The sequence below is a fragment of the Gobius niger genome (genome assembly GCF_951799975.1).
Source record: "Gobius niger genome assembly, chromosome: 6".
NCBI classification, from domain to species: Eukaryota; Metazoa; Chordata; class Actinopteri; order Gobiiformes; family Gobiidae; genus Gobius; species Gobius niger.
In genome coordinates, this window is record NC_136857.1 from 15287102 (window position 1) to 15314074 (window position 26973).

General features: G+C 41.3%; 1 protein-coding gene across 2 annotated transcripts in view; it reads right to left on the reverse strand.

The window, feature by feature from the left end:
* The window catches only part of cpne5a (copine Va), a 102400-nt gene that overhangs the window by 57430 nt on the left and 17997 nt on the right, over nucleotides 1–26973 (reverse strand). The window contains exons 2-7 of one of the 2 annotated variants that reach the window (XM_079558174.1): nucleotides 22136–22176; nucleotides 20709–20755; nucleotides 9756–9859; nucleotides 7966–8005; nucleotides 6757–6771; nucleotides 6554–6630 (exon numbers count right to left, since the gene is read on the reverse strand). In XM_079558174.1, coding sequence (XP_079414300.1) covers nucleotides 6554–6630; nucleotides 6757–6771; nucleotides 7966–8005; nucleotides 9756–9859; nucleotides 20709–20755; nucleotides 22136–22176 — 324 coding nt within the window. The remainder of the gene's footprint in view (nucleotides 1–6553; nucleotides 6631–6756; nucleotides 6772–7965; nucleotides 8006–9755; nucleotides 9860–20708; nucleotides 20756–22135; nucleotides 22177–26973) is intronic. The other variant, XM_079558175.1, reaches the window with a different exon arrangement.

Here is a 26973-nt window from a genome sequence, read left to right on the forward strand (position 1 = left end):
GAAGCTATAGTGCCCACGCGTGTGCCTTCGACAGTGAAAAATGACCCCATTCCCAAGTTAAAAATTATCCTATCAGCAACTGCAAATGAAATTATGAGGAGACAACTTAAACCAACAAAACGCCTTGAAGTGAACTGCTTTACAGTGAGCAAAGTAGCACACAAAAGATGTACACTATGTCTTGCTGTGGCATAATATTACTGTATGGGCCAATGAGTTTGCATTTAATGTTTTTCCTGTCATTTATTTGATTGCCTGTAATAATTTCCCAAACATTGTATTTACTGTAGCATAACATAACATTGTGAGGTTGTAAAATGTACATTCTCTTGTAGGATGTTGTAAGGTAGATCGTCCTGACTCAAGAACAGACTCACAGCATTAGTGCTCCCAGGCACTGCTCCTCTCAGGGCAGTGTCTGTGAACACTGGCTGTACAACTGAAACATATCATTCTCTTTGAAGGGGCACTGGACTCCCACAGGTCAGATCTGCTACAGATAAGGCTTTGATGTCGCCTCTGCTACGAGAAATATACATGATATATGCAGCATTATCTTTTATTTTACCTTAAATCTAATACATTTGCATGAATCCCCTGCTGGCCTCTGCCCCCTGTGGGCACATCCAGATCTCACTGCACTCGTGTAGTGTCGCTTATGGTTCATTTCCTCGTTCCCAGCTTGCATCGGGAGCAGGCACAGGCACATGAGGCTAATGGCTTTAACATGCTAATGCAGAGCCGCATTCATATGCTCTAGCATGGCGGCTAATATAGCATATAAAGTGAACGATTTCACCCATCTGGATAATAAGGAGCATTAAAATCCTGCCCAGAGAGAAGAAAAGCAGTGTTGCATTTAGGGAAGTTGCTTAATAGGACGCAGTGTAGGCTGTTTTATCCTAGTTTGTCATGATCATCTTGCTTTCATATTACTATTTGTCAGTTCCTCTATTGATCAGCTGTCACTCTGCACTTGGATATTTCTTGAAGTAACAACATCTTTTGCTTCTATCCACCTGACTACCACTCACATTGTGTTTCTGTCTATACACAGACCTCACATTCGCCCGCATCGCTCTGTCACATTGTCTTATAATCCTGGTGTCACGGTAGCAGTGATATATGCTGCTCATTAAAATCAGATTATAAGAGAAAGATTTGTACCACTTGTTGTTTGTTGGGGCCCCTTGCCGCTCATGTCGCTTCCACTGGCATGCTTCTCTGTCTTAATAAAAGCTTATAGAAAAAGCCATACGTCTCTGCTGCCGCCTGTTATTCTCCCAAGACAAATAGGCTGATGGAAAACTCAGCATTACATTTGTCCCCATGTGCACAATTTAAAAATGATTGAGCCTGGACTGGCAATATATACGGCAGAGACATACACAGCTTATTGCACCGCTGTGTGAGTAATGTCTGTCATATACGCCTCTATGTAAATGCAATCAACTTTTGAGAGTCATATTTTATAACTACAAGAACTGCACTCGAGTAAAAATACCATTACTTCAGTAGATGTAGAAGTTGACGAAAGAAACGCTGCATATCTATACCTGTTCTTTGTTAAGTATTCAACAACTTGGGACTTTAATTGTAACTGAGACTTCCTTGAGACTTACAAACAAGGACCTTTCTCCTCCTTTGGTACTAAAAATGAAATCTTATACTGTGCATTTCCAAAGATTACTCTAGTAGGAGTTTAAAAGAGTTTATTTGTCACTTTTGCATCACTTTTTTGTCATATTTTTGTCACTTTTCTGTTACTCAAGAAGATTTTAGATTTGGGTAAAGCCAAACTGGAGAAAATTTGCTTGATTCAGGCAGACATTAAGAGGTTAAGACCTTATTCAATTAACACAGCTTTGTGTATCCTAATCATCTTAAAAGGCAATTTATTTCCCATTACAATAAGTAAATATTTATATTGAGAAATTATGACAAGAATGATTATTCATAAAAGGCTTATCTGTCAAAACATACGCTGCACATCTTTTAATTGGCTTTGCGACGCCAGGTCTCTAAGCAACAGAAGTGTGACTCCCAGTGTGATGTTTGGCCACTCAAGACTTCATAAGAAAGAGGGGTGGGATGTCTGTCTCATCTATGAGTGAAGGATGGGACCGGACAGGTTGGCTTTGTAGTATTTAATCAGTGGAGTTTTATGATGTTAAAAATGATGAGCACTAATTGCACTTGCTTTTTATTTGTTAGGGAAATTAAGTTGTTGATTTGTTCCATTAACGACATTTACATTCGTCTGGGGAGAGAAATTATCTTTTAATTAGCCGTGGGTAAAGACAGCAGATTTTAGAGACAAATTAAAGTGCTACCTTCATTAACGTGTTACTGTAGAAATACCATTCACAGCCAGAACATGAACCGTAATATCCGGAATATAAGTTGCACCTTTTTTTCATAGTTTGGCCGGGGGTGCGGCTTATATTCAGGTGCGACTTATACTCAGGTGCAACTTCCATCCATCCATCCATTTTCTTCCGCTTTATCCAGGGCCGGGTCGCGGGGGCAGCAGTCTCAGCAGAAATGCCCAAACTTCCAGATCCACACACACCTCCTCCAGCTGTTCTGGGGGAACCCGAGGCACCAGGCCAGCTCGGAGACATAGTCCCACCAGCGTGTCCTGGGTCTTCCATGAGGCCTTGTCCCATTAGGACATGCCTGGAACAACTCCCGCGGGAGGCGACCAGGAGGCATCCGGAACAGATGCCCGAGCCACCTCAGCTGGCCCCTTTCGACGTGAAGGAGCAGCGACTCTACTCCGAGCTCCTCCCGGGTAACTGAGCTCCTCACCCGATCTCGAAGGGTGCGCCCAGCCACCCTGCAAAGGAAACTCATTTCGGCCGCTTGTATTCGCAATCTTGTCCTTTCGGTCATTACCCAAATCTCATGACCATAGGTGAGGGTGGGAACGTAGATCGATCGGTAAATCGAGAGCTTTGCCCCCCGACTGCAACTTATATATCAAAATAAATAATTTCACATGTTTGTTATTTTCCCACTGGCAGCCGCTAGAGGGCGCTCTAGGCCTGTGTACCAGTATCTGCTGCTCAGAACTCAAATACCCACAAAAATGGAAATTATGTTTTGCAGATTGCAAGCTGCAAGTAGGGAAATATGCAGCCGAAAACAGTAATTGAGCAGCAGAAAGAAAGTTTGGAGTGAGCGAGAAACTTGTGAGGGACTGACGAAAAGGGAAGCTAGATGACCACAGCTAGAGGAACGAGTTTGCAAATGAGAGCTTGGACAACGTGCTGCCGAGAGAGGCTTGTCAACAGTGCAGTTACACCTCCAGGTAGTTGTCAAGGCTGGTGCGATTTATAGTCCGGAAAATACGGTAATGACGTTCTAATCGTAAGTTTTGGCCATGGTAGAATATAAACTATACCGTGGGTAATATTTTTTGAAAACGACTTGGTAACTGAACTCATACTGGGAAACTACCATGAAAGACTCCAAGGGCTCAAAGGTTTGTTTTTAGGAAAATATGTCCGCAAACACAGAATGACTGAAAATTGGTAATCAGTTGTTGGATGACAAGAATAAAACTGCCAAGCTTTGGTTAGCAATAGGACTCTTCATACTACTCCTAGCCGTAACACAACACATGACTCATGTGAGAGTGTCCTCCTCACATGAGCTTAATGATATCTCTCACCTGTCACCTCTGTGCAATGTGTAGTTCTTAAACTATTGATTCAGCTGCCTTTTGCTCTGTTTCTTGGTCCTCTGTGATTATTATTCCTCCCTTTTTCAAACATTTCTTTTTCTTGCATTTGCCACCATTTTAGTTTTGACTCAAACAAACCATGTGTCAATCACGGCCATCAAAACTTAGGGATTAAGACACTACTTTTTGGTAAAGAATGCAAAAAGAGTGCTGTCCTGGCAGGGCTAAAATAACACTATCTGTCAAACCGGCGGCTGTTATTATTGTTGGAATAAAGACAGATAAGTCCTGCAACATTAGGTTTAGTAATTCATGTTAGCAAGCCTGGATGAAAAGTGAGGATATTTAGAGTCACTACACAAAGAGGAGAAATGAGGTCAAAGCAGAAATAAAGTAGTGGAAGACGGGACGTTAAGGCAGAGATGGAGTGTGGAGAATACGTTGGGGCTGGCTGATGTGGTTCTTAAGCAGGTCATTGGCTGCACTGTGTATTGGGAGGCCTTGTTTGAGCATGGATAACAGATTTCCCCAGTCCCCCCAGGGAGCTGAGGCCCGGAGAGGCAGGCACACATCAGGCGCATGACGAGCAAATGGAGCTCACAGTCTGCGGGCCGATGCAGCGGGGAGGAGGGCTTTATTACCCACGGACACGGCGCTTTAGCTATTCAGAAAATGACTGGGACAGAGCTAAAACTGTGCTCCTCCGACTCCTACTCACCCAGTCTGCTGCAGACTGATATGTGCTCACCCTGACACTGTCACTTAAAAAAACTGGGACACTCCAAACCACGAACGTTTATTTTAAGCATTTTTCCACATGATGCGTAATATTCCCTACTTTAAGCGCATCCTGAATCGTCATATTAAGACATTATGAACCTTACTTATATTTGTAAATGAGTGTGAATATCAACTATAGTCCCTCTATGGGACCCCTAAGGCTAATGTTCTTAGCCTGAAGCTGTGCCCCAGGTCTTTACTCAGTAAATACAAATAAGGAGTTGCAGCAGGCATCTCCTTACTGTTACCTGTGCGAAATGTGATGCACTTGGCAATGGAGGATTGTAATCATATAGTTTTACACAATTTCTATGCATTTTTGAAGATTTTTGTCCCACTCATTTGAAAACATGTGTTTTTAGTACATAGAATAACACGGTATTTTACCTCAGTATTACAAATCAAATAAGTCAAATAGAAGCACACTCTAAAATTGTTACTTGGTAATTTTTTTAACAATGGTAGTTGTATGGGAGCAGTGCTAATATAAAAAATAGTAGCAGTAGTAGAAGTAGTAAAAGTACTTCTACTTCTGGTGTCTGTAAGGACTAAGAGATGGGGTTCTCATGACTATTATCCAATCAGATGCAGAATAAGACTCACTTTAGGGGTAACCAGGTCCTTTGGCTAACACAAGTTAACAATCCCAGCACCTGTACCCAATCAAGTGCAGCCTCTGCAGAACTCTGGAGGTTTCTAGCTTTCAGCTATGAACAACTAATGCTTGTTATTATTATGTTGTTGTTATTATCACTAAAGGGTTTGCTAATGTGCAAAACGATTAGTATGTGCAAAAGTGGTTAAGCAGCAGTCATTTTTTACTCACGTATCATTCCTTAATTTCTTTAATTAAGATTTGGGAACTAAATAATATAATACAATCCGTTTCAAATGGTAGATTAGGTGCAACATGCTCACAAAATAGGATATTCTCATTTTGAGCTTGCATTCGCTATGTCTGTCTGTCTTGATAAATGACCCCATAGTATGTTTCCTGTCAGTACAACTTCAACTGTTGTTCTCAAGACACACTGCATTCCTGATGTGTCGTCTAAACTTTAAAGTCTGTTTCTCTCCAAGAGTCTGTTTGTGATCTGCCCTATCTCTGAAGTGGCCGGCTCTGTCTGATCCCGTGCCACAGTGGCTGGCCTCCCCCTGAGCCCCCTCCAGCAGCCTCCTCATCACCCACACCAGCTCTGCCCCTCACTCCAACTCTACAGATGACAAATCAAAGACGATCTCAGGACCGCACATGCTATCACCTCGGGGCTGCACATCTGTACATACGATGAGAGTCTCCTGCTGACTCCCATCTATGTTTCCTGCCTCATTGCCTCCATAATGGCAATGACAGTGGAAGCCCCCGGTTGCATTCAATTATCCACTGTAACTTGGACCCGGCCTCCTGATGTAGGGCAGAGGCTCCCAAATTTTAGTAAACAGTAAAATGAAATTGCTTTGTATAGATACAGAAAAAATAAACATTGGGTTTCAATCATATGTATTTTAGCTTTTGTTAAATGTTTTATGTTATTTGACCTCAATTCACAAAATAAGCTGTTTTCAATTTAAAATTATATTAGATACAAAGTCAAACTCCGGTACGACCGAGTAAACTCAATAGAGAAATAGGGCGATTATTCATCATTATTCAAAACCTTTGTACTTTTTTCATGGCAGTAATTTGCAATTATGATTTTTTTTTCTTTTTAATCTTGAGCTGGAGTTGTTGTCCTACTTTAATACCACAAAATTCAACAAAATACAATTAAAATGTAAGAGCAATAAGTAAAAGTTGTCAAACATTAAGTATATAATATCCTTTCTCTGATAGGGGTTGGCTGCTCCAACGTTAATGGACCATCATTGTGCATTCTTCTTCTTCAGGCTTGGTCTTAATTGGTTGCTTAATCACAATAAGATTTTTAAATACTGTTATTTCTTCTGCAGCAGTTCTTTTAGCACTTGATTAAAATGAGACTCGTTTTTTCAGAAACGCCCCGGGCTGCCTCGCTGCAGCAGGGCTACTCTGTCTCAGGTAAATTCTTTCTAAAGAGTGTTTGAACACAGTGAAGTGGGACTCACCCCAGAGGTTTCTCCAGGCGGCTAGCGGGCGAGCCAACGATTTCTCCCAGGGTGCAGTAGACCTGGCCCAGGAAGTCCTGCGGGGGAGGAGGAAGGGATGACAGAGAGGGGGACGTTCAGGTGGGGGTAAAGGAGAGTCGTAAGGGTTTAGCTCGGTCTGAAGCATTGTAAAGCTCATGTCATGGTATAAGTGCAACACGTACGTTAAAGTCGGTTGGCTTCCGGGAGGAGGAGGAGGAGAAGGAAGAGATAAACCAGGCAGCAGCAGTGACACAACAAGAGCAAGTCATGGAACAGAAGGCACACCACTCAGAAACCAGACTTCATCAAACCAAAGTGCAAAGAGCCGAGCCAGAGAGAGTGGAAAACGTGGAGAGCAGAGAGAGCAAAGCCGGCAGAAGGAAGAGCTCCAGTTCAGAGAGAAGGCTCAGAGCAGTGCCATGGACACAGTTAAAGCAGTGCATCACTGAAGCAAAGATATGGTGTACGTTTGGTTGTGTGCAAGCCACACACTTCAAATATATTCTTCAAGGGGTTTCTAATGAGGACTGCATCAAAACATACATTCAGTGGGTGTTGCAGATCATACCTTAACTGGTGTGGATAAAAATGAGTTGATACAGATTATTAATATGTTTCCTCATGTAAGATGTGAATCTGTGCAAGTTACTCATATCTAACCAGAATGACACAACATTGTTATTGAGGCTGTGCAATATGAGAAAAAAAATGGGATGTTGGACACATGATATTGTGTCGCCTAATATTGAGATAATGATGATTTGGCTATGTATGATGCAGGTATTATGTCCTGATCAGCCATTACATTAAAACCACGGGCAGATTCTAACTGGCACTTGTTAGTACAGGAAAAACACATTTTAAGTAGGTTTAAGTATCAAATGTAGGAAAATGGGCCAGTGTGAGGATTTCGGCCAGACTGCCCAGTGGTCAAAATGTTATGCTTGATTATTGTAGCGATGTACTTCAGTTTTTTGCATCTCAGGTTGATGAATGTATGTTTTGCGCATTAGAGCAGCATGCCATTTGGAATTCTCCTGTTTTGCATCTGCTGTCTGGAAACATAAAACCCAAATTAGCAGCTCCACAGGGTGTGGAGGGAGATGCGATGAAGGCTTTGATAATCATATGCAGTGGTTCGTTTCTCGTTTAAAAACAATATAATCGTGTTTGCCAGGTGCAAATGAAACTTCATTATTATGGCTCCGGGGGAATAAATGAGTTCATTTGATAAAATAAGCACTATGTCTCCCCATGAGGTATAAGCACCATCTTTCCAAATACATTTGAGTGGTTATAAGGAACGGATTTTGACTTGCAAACAACCAAAATAATAAAGACATGCATAGTTTAAACATTCTCTGGGGAAAAAAAGATGAGCTTTTACTTACATGTTTTCCAAGCTCTGGGCTTTTAGAATCAATATCATACCTGAAATTACAATCAATGCTGTTAAAGAGAGTACATGAGGGCAGTGGATCTCAACTGTCTGGACTTTCGCCGATGACACAAAGGAGTCATCGAGTAAAAGGTCATGATTAATCTAAGTAACACTGTTTTTATTCTCAATTAGACTTTTGGGTGGTCATTTCTACACAGCACAGTAATAGCATGTAATAGAGCGGAAATGGGTGTTCACCTCAACAATAAACTGGTCCCACAACATCAACGCCCTCTACAAGAGGGGTCAAAGTTGCCTCCACCTTCTGAGGAGACAGAGGTCCTTCGGAGTGAGCAGGCCTCTGCTCAGGACTTTTTATGACTCTGCGGTAGCCTCTGCTCTCCACTACGCTGCCGTGTGCTGGGCCCCTGGCAGTACAGAGCGGGACAAGAACAGACTGAACAAGCTGGTCAGGAGGGTCGGCTCTGTCCTGGGCTGCCCCCTGGACTCTTTGGAGGAAGTGAGTGACAGGGTGGTATTAGCCAAGCTCACCTCCATCATGGCCAACACCTCCCAGCCACTGCACGGGACTGTAGAGGAGCTGAGCAGATCTTTCAGTGGCAGACTGAGACACCCTCAGTGCAAAAGAAGCGCTACCCCAAGGCCTTCATCCCCACTGCTGTCAAACTGTACAAGTTACTGTAAAGAAACATGTGCTATAACCCCTAACCCAATAAATATCGTAAATGACCTGGAGCAATGGTTGGATTTTCTTGGTATTGATATAGAAACAGCACAACACATTTATTCCTCACTATCCCTCGATATCATGCTACTTCCATGCTATTACACTAGTTCTGCTCTGGTCTTTAGCCTTTAGTCTTGGTCCTGGTTTTGTCCTGGCTTAGGGTCCTGTCTTAGGGTAAATCTTAGGGTAAATCTTTCCAATCCATTTTTATAACACCAACACAAGAACTGAATATGTCCAGAGATGAAGCTACGTGAAGTGAAATATATGAGGTTGAATATGTAAGTGCAAGCCAGCCTGTTTTAAATCCGTCAGCGCTCCACTAATGCAGCAGTTAATTAAAGCAGTTATTGTGTAGTTTATTAATGTAATTTCTGTACAACGCCTGTGGGGATCACATCCAAACAAATGCTAAGAAAAAGTTTTCAAGCATCTGCCAGTCACCGCTGCTGTAGAAGTAATTAGACGCTCGCTATGCCCTGGCTCCCTCCTTGGCGATAAAAGACACATGTAAATGAGCTGCACTAATTGTGAGGGGACACACTTCCTCCTTCCTCATTCAACTGCTGCATCATGGCGGGGGCACCAAATGTATTCAATAACTATGTGAAAGCCCCCCGAGATCTCCCGGAAGCATCCTGGGACTTCAAGGTAAAAAGTGATAAAGGAAGGCGAGGATAATATATTCTTTTCAGTAGCGACAATGTTATATATAAGTTTGAAATGAAAGCTGACCCCACTGTTTTTCAATAGGAAAGGCCGGTGGCACCCAGGACAGAGGGGATCCAGTGGTCTTTGGAGTTTACTATATATATATGGGGCATTCTTTCGTACATTTACTTTCGCAGTGAGGAGATTAGGGATAAAACGTGCTATGAAATATTTAGCAGCCCTATACCAATCTCTCTTACTACCGAGACTCCGTGCCAATGAATAATTCCTCAAGAAGAAGGGTAGTAGATGGAGATAGAGTGCTGAGGAGAGTCCTGGATAACAGGGTTACACAAAGGCTATTTGAAGAGTAAAACAAACAAAAAAAAGGAGAAACTCACACGTCAAAACGCAGATTCTGTTTCTCCTCGAAGAAGTAGTCCAAGATGTATTTTCTGACGAAGTCCGGGTTCAGCGTGTTGTCAATCACCTCTGTCCGGCCAAACTGGGAAAGACACGCAGGGGAGAGACTGATTTATACAATATAATGGTGTATAATGGAGTCTGGTCACTGCTTTAGTCCCACTGGATTCAGATCAGATCATATTTGATTAACAGCCTAATACAGTTTCATACACATTCTTCTTTTAATTAAAACCTCGTTCAGGACTTCACGACTTCTTCAGTACCATGAGGAAATATGGAAAGTGGATCTACGGTACATACGCAGTCGATCAATGTAAGAATAACAGTGATGTGTCTTGCAGAACCCTTGAACCCTTTAATGGGACCTCTTACCTTTTGGAGATTATTTACACGGAATCAATAAAAACTATTATGTACCAGTAAAAATGCACTTTGTGTGTGTGTTCATATTCATAATAAAGCTATTGAAAACTTCTTACTGTAAGTGTTTGAATAGCCTTTCAAAAAATATTGTTCTAATAGTGATCGGTTATTTTAAGTACTCCCTGATAATTCCTCTCGTACCCCCAGGCATTGGGCAATATCTTATACTTTTCACAATAAGATATTCTCGTATTTCTGCTTAATACTTACATACCCCTTACTCTAGAACAGGGGTCTCCAACTGGTGGACCTGGGTCCAGATCAAGACCTCCAGAGGCTTGAGTCTGGACCCCAAAGCCTTTCCATCCTCTCTATATTCTTAATATATCAGGCTGAATTAACAATTACTTAAATAATATTGATAACATTGTAATAAAATGGCAAAATTATTGATTCATTGATCAGCTCTGCTATGTAAAGAGACAAACTGTGCTCATGTCTTACATTTTTAAGAGCAATTACTGCACATGTAAACTCAGGAATCATCTATATGAAAGTAAAGTAAATTGTGAGATGCTGTTTTTATTAGTTGTGTTCCCTATGGGGATATACTGCGTGTAGCAGCGAAGTATGCACGAGTATTGAAGTGTTGAATATGGGATAGGCGCATAAGCCCACTCCTTTTATTATTAACTCTTTTATTTTGAGCCTCCTGTTTAATGATGTGGTTTCTGTAAGAAATATGAATGTAAACAGCTCAAACAAACTAAACTGAACTTAAACCTAAACACTGGTGTAGATCAACATTGTTTGTGTGTGAACAGTTGCAGTAGAAGTGGTACTTGTGATTTTCTGGCATTTGTAGTAAACAGAAATGTACCCCTGATCAAGAATTATCTAGTATTCAGCCTTGATATTGGCGAGTGGTTATATTGTAGTACTTAAAACAAAACAACAAAAACTTCCACAAAACGTTGTTGGTTAGATATATATCAGGAACTGTTATCTTAAAACAACATTTACATATGTGTGTTTGAGAGCCTCCTCTATAAAATGTGTTCTGGCCTAATTGGTGTCCCAATTAAAACATATATAATTCTGAAATCTGTGATCATCGACTGTGTGGTTGTTTTGTGAAAAAACAAACAAAAAATTCAGTATTAGGATGGCACCCAAATCTATAATTTGAGGCTGAAACTATATTATCCAGCAATCAATCAGTTTCAATAAAGTCATTCAAATTGTCATATTAAACAAAAAAAACAATGTATCTTCCGTATCATAATCAGCATGTTTTTTTCTATGCATAAACTTTATACCTACGCATTGTTATTTCCATAAGGTGATTGCCAACAAACTTAACTCTCACTCGCAGAAAGTATTGTTTACGGTATAACAGACTTCACATAATCATTGCATTACACTGGTGTGAAAGAATATGACACTCGCAGCTTTTCTGAGGTCAGGAGGTGGTGCTGAAGCAACCCAAAGCAATGCCATCGCTCCATATTCTGTCTTAACACTGTGAGGTGTCTGAAATGGTGGGAAGATGACAGATAGTATGTTGTTCCCCGGCGCAGAACCTCTAAAAAAAGACAGTATTTGTCAGTGTCACATGCGAGGGCTGATGAGGCGGTGTACCGACAAACAAATCAACAACCGTAGAAAAGTCTCGCACCCCCAAAATCTGACACATTAGTCCTGTCTCCCGAAAATGAATAATTCAGAGTGAGAGAGGTGCATAAATAAAAGATACAGGCAGAGGTGTGTTGCCGTCAGATGACACGGTGCATTAATGATAACACTGTTACAGCCTAATGAGCAGTGAGCGGTGGAAATACAAGGTCGCACCCACGGCTCACGGAAGAAAAGAGATATACAAAAGAGATACAAAAATCTCAAGTTAAAAAGAAGTTTTGGATACAAGTTCCCAATGGTGAAGACGTTGGAAGGAACGTGGTTTTGGTATGCGATATGTAAGAGTTAAAAGCATTTCAAGTGCTTTCTGTCTGCGGTTCATACTGACCTTTGATATATTATAAAGTATTATTTCTTCCTCTAGATAGCCCATTCACAAATAAAATACATGTTAGCTCTACACACATGTTTGTCCTCTTGGGAGTGTGTAAGACGTCCGTTCATTGAAAAACGTTGCACATTGTGGCTTTCTGTAAACCTGGAAAGAAAAAGGCATCTTAATGCGAGACTATGGAGGGGGGAAAAAGAGATTTTTTATTACCTTGTGTGATGCGGATTGTATGTGACAGCTTGAGAAAGGACTCAGTGGCATGGTAGATAAAAGTGTGTCTCAGCCTATAAAAGATTCACCGCTGAGCCGACGCACCCACCATTCACCCAGTTTGAGAGATGGGACTAACTACAGATCCCGCAACCCTGGTATTTTTCACACACTGCAAGCCCACCGCGCCGCAATTAACTGTCAAACTCGTGGAAACAGCTGCTTAGCCAATGTAACCGGGCGGAGACAGTCGGAAAAGTCTCGAAATCTCCCCAATAAATTCTGAAGTTAAATGTCAGGGAATACAACTCAGAATAAAGTCGAAGAGGGAGCAGTCTTAGCGCGGATTTGGAGAGTGCATTCTTTCGTGTGTCAGGCTGGAGGAAGCTGTCATAGCAGTGGGGGAGCCAGAGATTAAGTCTTCATAATGCATGCCGAGGGATGGGGATATCAGTAAGCTCAAAATCATGTGGAGAGAAAGAGCAGTATTTTCTCCCTCTAAACACAATTCGGGCACAGCGACCTCCAGGGCCCAGATGTGAAGCCGGGGGCTGTTTGAAAAAAAACAAAACCTTTTTTACTTTTTTTTTTAAGTGCCATTGGAGACTTTTCCGGATCAAATAAACATGTTTATTGGTTTGTTCAGAAGGCCGTGGTCTCCAGAGCTCAGTATTTCATACAGCTGGGCCAAGCTTTGTTGACTTAGGCTGTTATGTCTACAAATACGTGACAGTGATGAAACTTACAAGCAGCATGTCCACATCTGTTCTTGTCTTGCATGTAAAGCTGCATATTGTTAATGGGAGGCAGTTGGAAGAGAATTCACCCAATGATCCATAGTTCAGTGGCTTAATCCTTGCTTACATCAGTGCATATAAATCACAGTTTGTACGTACTCTTATGACAGGATGAGAAAGGCGCTCTGAGCGATCAGTGGTGGAAACGTTGCACTTTTTTTATGTAACAATTTAATCTGCATCTCGCTTTCAATTTTATTTGATTATTTAATTGATATTTTAGTCTTTTGTTTTAAAGCCATACTAAGTAACTCATGCCCCTAGAGGCCATAGGCACCACTGCAGGTGCCGTAGCATGTTACAGTTTTTTATTCATTCATTGTCCATGAGAGTAAATACTACACTGACAGAAAAGACAAAGTGAGAGAGGGATATTGCACATCCAATTACACTATAGAGATCATTTTTTTTCACTCAAACTTTGCTGTGAATACTGTTTAAGTGGCGCTAGCAGTAGCTTTGCCAGCTAGCCTGTTAGCTTCTTCTTCGTGATACATTAGTGTGTATTGGCTACATCTACCCGGTGGCAGCGAAGTTGCAATTACGGTTTTCTGGCCAGTGACACCAGGGGGAGATGAAAGACCCCAAACATCTGTATTACCCCCAGAGGGAATACAGAAAGGATTTATTAAGGTAAAAAAGTGACTTAGTACTGCTTTAATGCATGTTAGCCTTAAGCTTCAAGACAAAGTTGCCTACCTTTATAAACAAAAACATCTCCGGTGAAGTATCCTATCAAGAGAAGGTGAACTCACTCTACCCTTTGTAATCTTTAGAAACTATATTTATTTGAAGTCAAAATTAACCCTCCTAAGTTCGGGGTAGCAGGAGTAGCGTAGCCATGTTTTGAGTCATGTACCTCAAGCATATTTTTTTCTTCATTTCTCTCATGTTTCCATTGCTGTTGAATACAAATGAAAGTCATGCATTTAGAAGAACACCACAAATCTTACTATAGTTTGCCCGGCACAGTTTTGATCCATGTAAGACACATTCTAAATCCATTGTAAACAGAGGCTTGTCCGTCTTCTGCCTCTCATGTAAAGAGGGGCCGTTTGCAGAGCAGGTGATTGGGGGGTGCCGTCCAATGCACAAGCAATTGGATTATGCACAGTCAGGGGCACCAGTCTTATCAGCTCTGAGAAGAACAAATCCACTTTACAGGACAAGACACAGAAGCTTATCATCACTGTCCAGCTTGTACAGGACACCAGCTTTTGCCTCGTTACAAGGATGCAACTATGGGCATGAGGCGGGCAGGTTAAACATATCGTGTCTTTATACAAGGCCAGTGGGCATATCCCTTCAAGATTTCCATTCTATTCCAACAAGGGGCTAATTAGGGTCAAATATTGTGTGAAAAGCTATTAATCATGATAGTGTGCCAGTCTATCTTCATGCATTGAGCCCTGTCACACTGTGTTACCAGCAAATCAATTAAACAATCCATCAACGCATGAGCCAATGTATCCGTCACTCCATCACCACTCATAACTGTCCCAAAGGAAGCAGGATAAAAATAGAGACCCGTAAAAGCTGTTTCATGGACACCGGATCTTAAGCTGTGGTACCTATACTATTGGTGGCACGCAAGCTCCTTCTGTTTGGGATTTTTTCAGTTTTGTCGACAAAAAGTAAAAACCTGGATTTAACGGTTGCTGCAGTTGGTACGTGCCGAAAAAATGAGATCATCTGACCATCTGAACGTCCTGAATGACCAGGGTATTCCATCAATGCATGTTTTCTTCCCTGATGGCATCGCATAGGTATTCCAAGATGACAACGCCGCGATTCATCAGGCTCACATTGTGCGCTCTGGTCACACTCTGTTCTCATCAATATAAGATCTTGGTGAGAAATAAATGCGGCACTGGGGTCCAACAAAATACTAAAACGTGTGACCTTTTTTGTGGTGTCATGTTTATTTATGCTTTGGTCATGCATTAGTTGGAGCTTGCCCAGGTTGAGTCACCATTCAGTTCTCATTCAGGCTCATTTCAGTTCTGTTTTGGACCTGGTGCAGAGCAATTTGGCCTAATTACTTCTGGCTTTACTTGGATTTCCTGAGGTGGTACATGGCATGAAACGCTTGTGAATCACTACTTTAGGGAAAAGGTGACTTAATTGTGAGATTTTCAATAAAAAATGAACTACGACTCTGGCCAAATCAAATGGTTCAAAAAGTTAGAGAATATTTAAAAGGGTTTTTTCTTTTTGTAAGTGCAGTTACAAGACCTTTATGTATAGTGCACATACATAGATGCACAGTTGTTGTTTTCAATCTTAGCAAAGGCAACCCAATATGATTCTGTCTACATTGGAAAATAAAATTCTGTAGCATTTTTATAGAGCACAATACAAAATGCCACCTGAAAAGCAGAGGTTATTTTCTCCTGTGGCACCTCTACACTCTCCACGTCGGAGTGATTTGTGGAAATGTTGGGTTTGATTTTGAGACGTGCTGCATTGTAAACAGCCCGAGGGTACAAACATATAGTACTATGCGTCGACATCTGAGTATTTGAGCAGAGGGCTTTTTTGGTTTTCAACTTTATTTACTGAGCATTTTTGGAGCAGAGGTGCTTAACATGCAGCTCCTACACTCGGGTGGTGATGTATGCACCGGCCGTTTCAGCTCTATCTGAATAATACATCCACACTTATTTGTACATTTACTTTATTGATGCCATTTTACCCACTCTGTATTCAGTTACTGTGTCAATATCACATCCCCTCCTGATCCCGCTAACAGTTCAGTCGAATATGTTTATCGCTTAATATACAGATAGAATAAACTTATATGAACGTGACACAATGCAGTTAACTTGTAGTTTTGGTAATACAGAATTTGAACAAGCCGTGGAGGGCGTGGATAATCGTCACTTATACCATGGTCTGGGTGAATACTCGATTCTGATTGGCTGGTGGGTGCTAACAAGCGTGCATTATTTTCGTATAACCGCACACGTAGTCCGGTAGTTAAATCACTGGGATATCACTCCGCTGTGGGCATCGCCATAGCAACGCATGACACAGCTGAATCAGATAAACACGTAATTAGTGACTGACAGGAACGTATGAGATGGATTTTGTTTTTCATTTCAACGTTTTTGGCCAAAACAAAATGTTTGATAAATGTTTGTAGAGGAGAGTGAGCAGCTAGGTTAGCTACTGTTAATAAAATATGAGCTTTCCATTTCTATTGAAAACGGTTAAGGCACTATTCATCATTTTCAGGCGTACATAAAATGATCCAGCATTTAAACATATTTGGCTGGATTAGTTAAGTCAATCATAAAAGTTTCAGTTCGTGGGGTAAGGTGTAAGCGGACTCCACCGCAGCTGTTTCCATAAACAGTTGAGCTCGTTGAGCTAGCTAGCTAGCTTCAGGTTAAACAGCGTAAAAGTGAAATAACTCCTGCCCACGAGTGCCGCACGTCGGTGTTTACTTCCACGGAAAAGTGCCAGGTTAGTCCAGTTGTGTTGTGATTCTGGCGATGCAGCGTGTGCTTATGTTGTTTCGTTGCGTCTGACTGAGATCCTCGTAATAGCTGCGGAGAATGACTCGCTCTGAGACGAGCCTTCAGTGACCGGCTAATAACCCAGATAAAATAGTCCCGGTGGTCTGGCATATTTAGTGAGTTTAGTAAATGAAACAAATACTTATTATAAATGTTACGTTTGTGGGACCATGGTATAAGCGGATTAAACAACGAGGAGCCGTGCATTCGACGGTTATAATGCACGACGCGGAGTCAAGAACACCACGACGCGCAGCGTTAAGGTGCTCACCTTAACTGAGCACAATGACATTTTGAAGCTTTTTTGTCATGTTTTTGTTACGTTTTTTGCCCATTTTGTTGCGTGTTTGCTGCTGTTTTAATGTTTTTTTGCTGCATTTTCATCGTCATTTACGTCTCGTAAATCGTCTCGTCTTTTCAAGACGCTTATTAGATTTGGCTAAAGTCGAACCTGAGAAAATGTGCTCGATTAATGCAGAGCTTAAAGGGACTAGATGGAAGTTGTCATTATTTTACTTGCCACTGCCACCTCAGGTCTTACTCGTAACTGCGGTCTCTATGTCAAAGAAAAACAAAGCAACTTGTTTACCTGAACAAATCCTTTTCCTAGTCCCTCTGGTGGTAATATAAGTGTTAATGGGATGATTGGGGGGTCTCCCCCTGGTGGCCATAAAACCACAATTGCAACTTCACTGCCTACGGGTCACCAATACACACTAATAGAATCACAAAGAGGCTAACGGGCAAAGCTAACTGTGGGCTAGTGCCACCTAAACAGTGTTTACAGCCAAGTTTGAGCGGAAAAAAATTATCTCCATTGTGTAATTGGATGTACAAAATCTCTCTTTGTCTTTTCTATCAGTGTAGTATTTAGTCTCACGGGAAATTAATGAGTAAAAAAAAAGCAACATGCTACGACACCTGCAGTGGTGCTTATGGCCTCTAGGGGCATGAGTTACTTAGTTCTGCTTTAAGCTTGTGCATGACGATGGAGATAGTTGGTATTTCGGCCCAAAATACAATCTTTTTGAATAACACTGCAGTTGTGGTGAATAGGTCTGGGCTCATTCTACACATTGGGACATTGCTGGAGCGTAGGGGGTGGAACATAAATCCCTTTAAATATTAAAAATCACCAAAGTACACCCAAAAATCTATGGCATATACCATATCTCCACTTGGACTAAACGGTGAGGTCTTAAAACGCTCAGCCTTCAAATTCAAATACATAAAATAATAACGCCAAACATTTTCACAATCATTCACCAGACCTGCCCTTGGAATATAATGTTATTCGGCAGCAGGTACATGTGCATCCCCAGGGAAGCCACAGAACAAGAGAGGCCTCCCTGAGGAACAATCTGTGTCACAGCTATTTTTGCTGTATCTTCAATAACTGTCGCTCTTTGGTCTAATTATAGCAGCACATGAGCTTTATCAATACACGGATCTCCCACTTCAATCCACCAATCACTCGCTACTAACGAATACAGCACATGTCGACGCATGGGAATCCCTCTGTGTAATCAATGGAAGATGATTGGCACTTACAACATTTACCCTGGGATCAAGCCAAATTTGAGCTGGCAGTGGAGATAGCAGATACCTTGACAATAAGTAAAAGAAGGGGGCAGATTTTGAGGTTCTCTGAGTGTCGACAAAGAACAGGATAAAAAGCTAAACAAGCCTCAGAAGAAAAGTATTTGTTTTGATCACAACCACATCAAACTCGCAAAATGCAAAGGCTACAGTCCTGTAGTTAAAACTTCTACAAACATGCTGTAAAATGTAAAGTGATATGCTTTACTAGTTATAGTAGTTCTGCCTTTGCTCAAATGGTTATGATTGTGTATATGTTGTTTAAAATGTGCTTTGTTGGACAAAGAAATGATGAGGAACAATTGCAATTCCATGTTTTTATTAAACTTTTTCACAGCCTCTAGGTGGGTTTTAGTGATGCAGTATCTTATGGAAATGGTTGTGAGCCCTATAGCGATACCCTTTATGGTGGGAGGAAGAATCCTTATGGCTTTGTAAATATGTAATGATGACATAAACTGGTGGGTGCATTCCAATAAATTACATTATAGAAGCAAATAAAGTCCCTTATTATTAAGTATTGAGGGGCCAGAAGAAGTGTACTGTGTTTTATGCATTTAATAAAACCGGGACCTTGCCTGTAGTGGTTATGACTCAAAGAAAAGCTTGTGAGCAGCAGGTAACTCAGTGCAAAGACCCAATATTATCTGAAAGAGTTTGTTTTTTCCAGTACTTAAAGGTCCTATATCATGCAAAATTGACTTTTTTTTTTTTAGCTTTTAGCCATGTTGTTATGCTACTTCCTTATCAAAAACACCCCCAGAGTGGTTTTTGACTTCATCCACGCAGTTCTCAGCACTCCTCCTGAATCCTGCTCTCTGAGCAGCTGCTCTGCCCTCTCCTGGTGAACGACTGACGTGTTCAGTTGTGTCGTCACAGCGGAACGGAAGTGCTCGACGTCTGTAATTGTAGTGTAATTTTCAGCTTTTTCATTATTTCTGTCATGAGAGAGAGACAAAGAGAGAGAGAAAAAAAAAGGAAAAAAAGGATGTGCCGAGGTGCTTCCAGGTCAGCTGGGGCCAAAACAAACGCTTCCCCTGAGTGTCTGAACAGACGTCATGTTTGTGCTGCAGCTGTGAAGATGGAGCTCGTTATAACCGACTCTGGACACACCTGTTCTTTTTTCTTACCTAACGATCATGTCACGGAGAAAAAGAAGCGTGTTTGGGCACTAGGACTTTATTCAACCTTCCTAAAGAAGAGGCCACTCGCCAGAAGTTGTTCTTTCTCTCCGGGATTCGGGTACTATCAGCCAAAATACTGTTTTTCTGAGTGTCACTGATGGATGTTTGGTGAACCTTCGGCTGAATCAAAGTGGATTCACTTTTATAACCAACGTGAGTCCCGTAATGTAAACAGCGATGGACCAGAGCGGTGAGTTTATCAAAATGTGCGTTAGCTTGTGTGTTAGCCATTTATGAAGCTGTGTTGCAGATGTCAACTCCTTATAACTACGTCGTAAAGTATAGCTTCACTTATTGCTGTTTATTTATATTACAGTAAAGTTGTATGTGCAGAGAGAGGGGGCAGAGTTAACTGAATTGAAGCGTTCCGGGTTTACAAAAATACCTCCAAAAAACACTTATATTTATCACAATGCCCATACTTAACTTTGGAATGGCTAAAATAGCATGATACAGATCCTTTAATGTGGACAGAAATAAACGTAAAGCATTTGGTTCTTTTGTCCATGATGACTGTTGATTAAAAAGTAAAAATAATATCACGTGTGTTGGTAATCCTTCAGAATGCACTGGACACTTGTTTACTGATAGCGTGGCCAGGAAGCCTCTCCTGCTTTCTGTGCAAACGCAGGAGCATCTGGGAGGTTCTCCACAGCCCAATCCCAAAACAGTCATGTTTTTTATTGCTTCAATCACAGAAATTGGTAACACGTCGCTCGAATGTGTCAGACTCTTAAATGGTGCCTCATTCAGAACATTTTTTTTTTATATAACTTCTCCCACTATCAAAACCGTTTAGCATTTGCCAGTTGATTTGGCAGACGATGGCACTTTTGAGAGTGCCATTTCTTGTCATATTCAATGTTTTCATACTCGGGAACGACGCCATGTTGATGGGCCATGGGTTTCTCTCATTGGTAAATCCACCTGTTCATCAAGGCCTTCAGACCTGGCAAAGATAACGCTGAGCACCAGATGACACGTATTTGTAAAGGATTAGAAAAGCATGACTGGCTGTCTATTGAAAGTTGCTGCAGACACAGAAGTTGTCCTGCCTCTCTCTCTAGTAATTGTTCAGGCAGCACCCAAGGCCGCTTGAGATTGTTGCAACAAAAATATATACTTGTGCAAAAAGGCATTGGCAGTTTGTCACTTCACACCCTCCAAAGTTTTGACAATTAAAGCTAAGTGTTATGTATCAAATTAAACAAAATAAAGATCTTACCTCTCTCCACTGCTTGCACTCAACGCCTTGAGTGTAGAGCACCACCACTGAGAAAAACAAGAGGACATACTGTCTCAATCAGGAGCTTATCCATCCCCATCACCCACAGTCTGTTTGTTTTCTCTGAGCAGACTTCAGTGATTAATTGCCCCTCAATCTTCAGAACAAAATGTATGACTATAGGCGCTGTGTTGTCTGATTATGCTGCTCGTATTCAGAGCAAAATGGGAAATCTGAAAGCTCCTAGAGGACGATTTAAGGCGTGCCGTCAACACGCAATTTCTTAACGGCGGGACAGCGCTGATTCCTATTTGATTTACAGCTTTAAATGAAGGCAAGGAAAACAAGTGCAATACGACCTGTCGATATCAGCGCTGTGTGTGTGAGGGAATACAAAACAGGTCTTATGAGGCAGAAGCCTGGTTTAGAAAAAGGGGGATCTTTCGACGTCTCTGTTTTAACTTAGACTCCCTGAAGGAGGCTGGTTTGTTGCTGGTTTGTTAGCTGCAACGCGTGGGATAAATTAACACATGCAGCATGTAAAGTTTTGTAAAGATTTTAGATTGATTAAATAAAGGCTTGTTTAAATAGATAAATAGAGAGTGCCTTGGTAAAGATTACTTTTCTTGATGGCAACAACATATTCAAAAGTTATTTGGGGGGTTTGGGGCAGGTCAACTTATACAATTCAAAACTGAATTGTCACATTTGTTTAAAAAATGTTGTGAATTTGAAGTGAGTGTTTGTCATGCTTTGCCAAAGTAAATAATACAGTCAATAGTCCAACAATTCTCTGTTGAACACAAGGTGCCCATTATATTTTGATTGTATCTAATTTTTTGCAATTGTGGCTGTGGTTTCTTCAGGGCAGCAGTGGCCAATTATCAGTGGTATTTTGCATATTGTTGTATCCTTGGGAAAGAAACTTCCTCCACGTTGCCCATGTGAGTTCTGTGTGACAGTGATTGGCGGCTGTTACGTTGACACAGACCCCGTCACTGTCAGACAACCTCAGGGCAGGTGCGGCAAGAAGCTTCGCACAACTGGGAGCGATTGGGCAGTGAATAAATAGTGAACTATTGTAAAGCATTTTGAGAAGCTTAAAGCGTATTTTTTTTTATACATGCAAGCTTTGTTCAATTCCGTAAGAGTGGGTCAAACAGATTGGCACTTCTATCTGCAGCATCTACATTTATATTCAAAGCTTGGCACTTATAACCCAAATGCATTAAGGCTCTCTCTGTAGCGAAGAGAAAAAAGGTTGTCACATCACTGTGCAAATGATATGCAGTAATAGGGGGAGCACTTTGTAACGGCTCGGTTCAAACTGAATCAGAGGTAAAAGTGGGAGAAAGAGAAGAAAAAAACACACTGAACAAACTTTAAAACCTGAAAGATAAAAGTGGAATTAACAGAAAAGAACTCACATGGGTCTGACTTGGAGAACGTGTCTCGGTCCAACAGATTCCTGAAAAAGAGAGAAAACGACCTTAGACTTTGCCCGTGAGTTTTCATAATGATGTGAATACGTTGTGAAATAGAAACCAGGGCTACATTACATTTTTGCAGTGGTTTGATTCAAATGTGCAGCAACTGTAGCTTGAGTTCATTATACTGACCGATATAAATGCAGTTACTTTGAAAGGACATCATTTATTCTCAATTGGATCAGGGTGATTTTATTGTGGAGCGCCTGAGTGCTGTTACAATATAGATCATTTATCTTTATTTATATTTCATTTATATTAAATATGAAATAGGATTTGCCTCTTCAGGGACTCTGCCCTTGGAAGATGCAAATCAGATGCAGAAAACAAATAGGGTAAATATTCAATCATCCCATCTTGCAGGTAGCTCAGGGGAAGGCAGGTATTCACAGGCCATCAATCCGATTTTTAATGACTTAATTAAAATGCTGTCATTACTCTAATTTGCAAACACAATCGATTGACTTCTCGCAGACTAACAGGAAAGTTGGAAAACGTTATCTCTTCATCCCGGCATCAGCATCTGTATTATATATATATATATATATATATCTATATGCAGCTACAGCAAGAAGTGATATCTCGGCTCAATGAAATACATTCCACCCAAAGTACCTCTAAAACCTTTCACCCCTTAACCCCCACCTGAACCGAGCACATTTTCTCCAGTTTATCTAAAAGCTTCTTGAGAAAAATCTACAAAATAGTGAAGAAAACAAGGATGAAAAAGCAACAAAAAAGTGATAAGTACTTGATGAAAACGTGCCGACAAATCAACAAAAATGCCAAAAAGTAACAAAGAAGTGACAAAAGAGCGACAAAAAATGTGCCAGTAAACTGACAAAAAAGGCGGAAAAACATGAGGAAAGACACGGCAACAGCGCAACAAAAGAGTTCAATCACTTTGAAGGTCTTAGCTTTCAAATGAGGCGTTACACTGGAGAACAGGAGAAAAACTCTCGGTTAAGGTGGGGTTTGGCTGCATATACAACAGAATAGGCACAATCGCATTAGATTAAATGGTTCATCTCAAAGGAAATTGGGCCTGATCGTATGCATGTGGATCATGATTATTGATTAAACGCTTTTATATACCCATGACTCACAGTTCCCTGAGTGACATTAAATCATTGTTTACTGGTGTAAATACAGCATTGACTTTATTTTTTATGATAATTGGATGCAAAATGGCCTGAACTATTGATAATGTACTCAAGAGGTTGGTGTATTCCACCCTTGGGATGCGCCCATCCCTGCACGAGGTCATTGAAAATGAAATGTGGTTTAATATTGACATTACTATAGTAGCCATTTCAATCAATTGAAACACAATCTTCAAAATGGGTGAGTAAAATCTTTTTTATCATGCTAGAGTTTGGCCCATTGAACTCAACCAGAAAAGAGCGATCAACTTCAATAAAACTCACTCGCGCACTTGAATTTCTATGAGCCCCTATACGACAGGACCAATATGTCTGGCCCACCGCTGTACATTACCTCTCATGAAGCAGATGCAACCTTTATGACTTTGTAAATTGCTATAAATCGATCCGAGACGCAATCAAACCCGCGCCAGTCAGAAATTTTACACGAATCAACCATCTCTGACGCCGGAAACACTTCCAGATGGCGTCGATGATCTTATTAGCATATCGACGAGGAGGGGAAGCCCATAAACATGTCTCGTTTGGGGCTGAGCAGTGTAAATAAATGACTCCCGAGCAGTTTAGAACAATCCTCATGGCTTCGGGCGACTGCTGGATTTCAATGAATATAGATGAGACTCTGAAATGGGAGACAGGAAGCCGAGGCATCATTCATGAACATGCATTTATGGATGTTAAATCTTCTGGAGGCAGAGGAGGCGAATGAGGAGTTTTGTAGGGGATTAGCCCGGGGTCGAGCGGGCCAGAGCTGGAACAGCGCCGGTATCATTATCGTTAGCGATAACAAAACACCGCGCGCCGCTAACTGCCTCTTTGTGCTGGAACCTGCAACTCTCCAAGATCCATTAGGCCCAAACAATGCGCCTGTCCGTCTTACTCAGAGCGAAGCAGAGCAGTGGTTCAGGGACAAAACAAATAGGAAACAACTCTCTGACCGCGCAATTCAATAGCACTTTGGGGCATATCTACTATCAGGATTGTTATGTAATATGACATTAGGCAGATGCGTCTTTCATCCCGTTCAATCTGTAGTGCGTTGGTAAATAGCTCTTCACTTGAGAGTGGAGACAAGTAGAACATAGGTAAATGTCATGATGTTGTTTACAGCCATTACAGGTGGCTAAGAAGTCAACCCCAATTTACTTTCAGGAAAGGGAAAGAAAGGCTGAGAGATTGAATTATTTCATGAGGAGTAGTGATAATCTATAGAGGCACATATGCTGGGAAAACAGGCCAAGTGTCAAAGTAAAACTTCCGAAAGTTTCCAAACAATTCTTTTAAGGAACAAACATAAAGGATAAGGTACAATTTACAAGCAAAACAGAGGAGGGAGATTGTGGGCAAAGGTGAAGGGGCTTAGTCACAGGGAAGAGAAGAAAAGAATCCACTGCAGGCATCCAATAGATTAAAGATATTTGAATGAACCAATGATGAAGGTTTTAGCTCTAACTTGTGTACAGATGTGATCAGTTAAAGTAGGGGTGTCCAAAATACGGCCCGCGGACCAACTGTAACCCGCGGGCCACTTTTTATTGGCCCATGGCCCGCTTTTCATTGGCCCGCTGCAAATTCCAAAAACATAATTGATTTTGCTTTAATTGAATAAATATAAAATAAATGAAAATCCATTAACAGAAAGCTGTGATGATTTTTTTTTTTTCTTTAAGCATATTCAATTAAAAAGCATAGTTAAGCATAGTGAATTTGCTAACTTTAATACAATAGCAGTGAAGTTATATTTCTGACCTCTACTGGGTCCCCTCCTGGAGCTGCCACCTTAACGTGGTGGAGGGGTTTGAGCGCCCGCATGATCCTGGAGCTCTGTTGTCTTGGCTTGGTGCCCCTGGTAGGGTCTCCCACGGCAAACAGGTCCTAGGTGACGGGTCAGACAAAGAGCGGTTCATATGCCCCTAATGAGAGACCAACAGGCCCGTTTAATCATAAGGCCGTCCTCCCGTGGACCCACCACCCAGGAGGAGCCATAAGGGGCTGGTGCAATGTGATTTGGGCAGCTCCAACGGCTGCCCCCACGACCCGGCAACGGACAAGTGGAAGAAAATGGATGGATGGACCTCTACTGGGTGTGGCCCAGTTGTTTATTTTTCTGCATGTGGCCCTCATTGAAAAATGCTCGGACACCCCTGAGTTAAAGCATACACTACTGCTTCATTTAATATAGACGTCAAATTGGGGATCGTCACAACTGCCCTACCCGTGCGTTCACAAATGAGCGGGGATGCTACACCTCATGCTTTAGTGCTACAAATATTACTTCATTTCTATCCCCACAACTCGACGAATAAACAGATTTATACAGCTAAAATGTAAATGTATCTTTTTCTCTCTAAATTAGGCCCGGAGACGCCGCGGGATGGGTATTAGCAGCACCGTAATCCTCCTGAATAACGCAGCCTGTTTCAAAGTTAGCTCTGTGCAAATCTCAGAGGGATAAGAGAAGATCATTATCCCCGCGCTCCAAAGTTTGTTGATGAAGATGAAGTTCATAGAAAGTAGGACAAAAGTAATTAGATCGGGGCACATTTTAAAGCCTCCCGTACATGTCACGGGCCGCTCCTAATAAGAAACACAGCACGGGAACACCAGTCATGACACAATCCTGCGTTCATTATAGGCTTTGAGTGCAAGAGTCTGCTCTCGTCGCAAATCCTTTTAATATTTGAGCACATGTGGAGCAATCATCGGTGGAGCTGCCAGTAGCCCGATAGTACAAATAAGATTACAGGAAATTTTAAATCAATTCCGCTTTGACGAGGAAGGAGTAGATCCATAAAATAGCTTCCCTATTCAGCCAATCATCCCTAACAAAGTAACGCTGGTTTATTCATCATCGAATTAAGCCAGTTGTTATTGCTACACACACTTTAATTAACAACAGGCAGAAGCAAAACGGCGCAAGGACTCATAAATAACGCAAAGAAACTCTCCGAATCAAGAGGGGCTTTGGCAAACTTTGAAAGATTTCTGCAGTGTTTGAGGTACATTAGTTTGCAAATACGACTTGGATTGGGATGGCTAGTTTTCTTTCTTGAATTATGTATAAGCCAAGTATATTTTTCACTTAAGCGTTTGTAAAAAAAAGTTGAAGTATATTGTAATGGGCCAGCAAGTGACAGATGGTCTGGGTGGGAGACTTTCTAACTGTGTGTCCGTTTCTTTTCCAAATTATTTACTGATGTGGGATGAGGCCGGTTTTGAGGAATAGCTCCATAATTCAAAACAAAATGGGCAGATTTTTGTGGATTTTTAAAGAATTTAGCAAGGGTTTGTCTTAGTGGGCATCTGGGGCACTTTTGATGAAGTACATTACAGGATTTGGTGTCCGATTTCGCTCCAAGAAACTGTAATGCTGAGTAAGAAATCTGCCTAATGTTCATAAGCACTAGATTTGCTAATGCTACAACATTGTGTCACAGATGTTATCACACTGGAATGCTTTGTTCAGGGAAGGATGTCACTTTACCCTTAGATGTTTGACACCTTTAGTCTTCTGGGACATTACACCGGTTAAATTTTGCTGTTTATGACAGGAGAAACTAAATAAAAGCAAAAAACAACATGCCAGTGATAACACGCTTCTAATCATCAGCTATA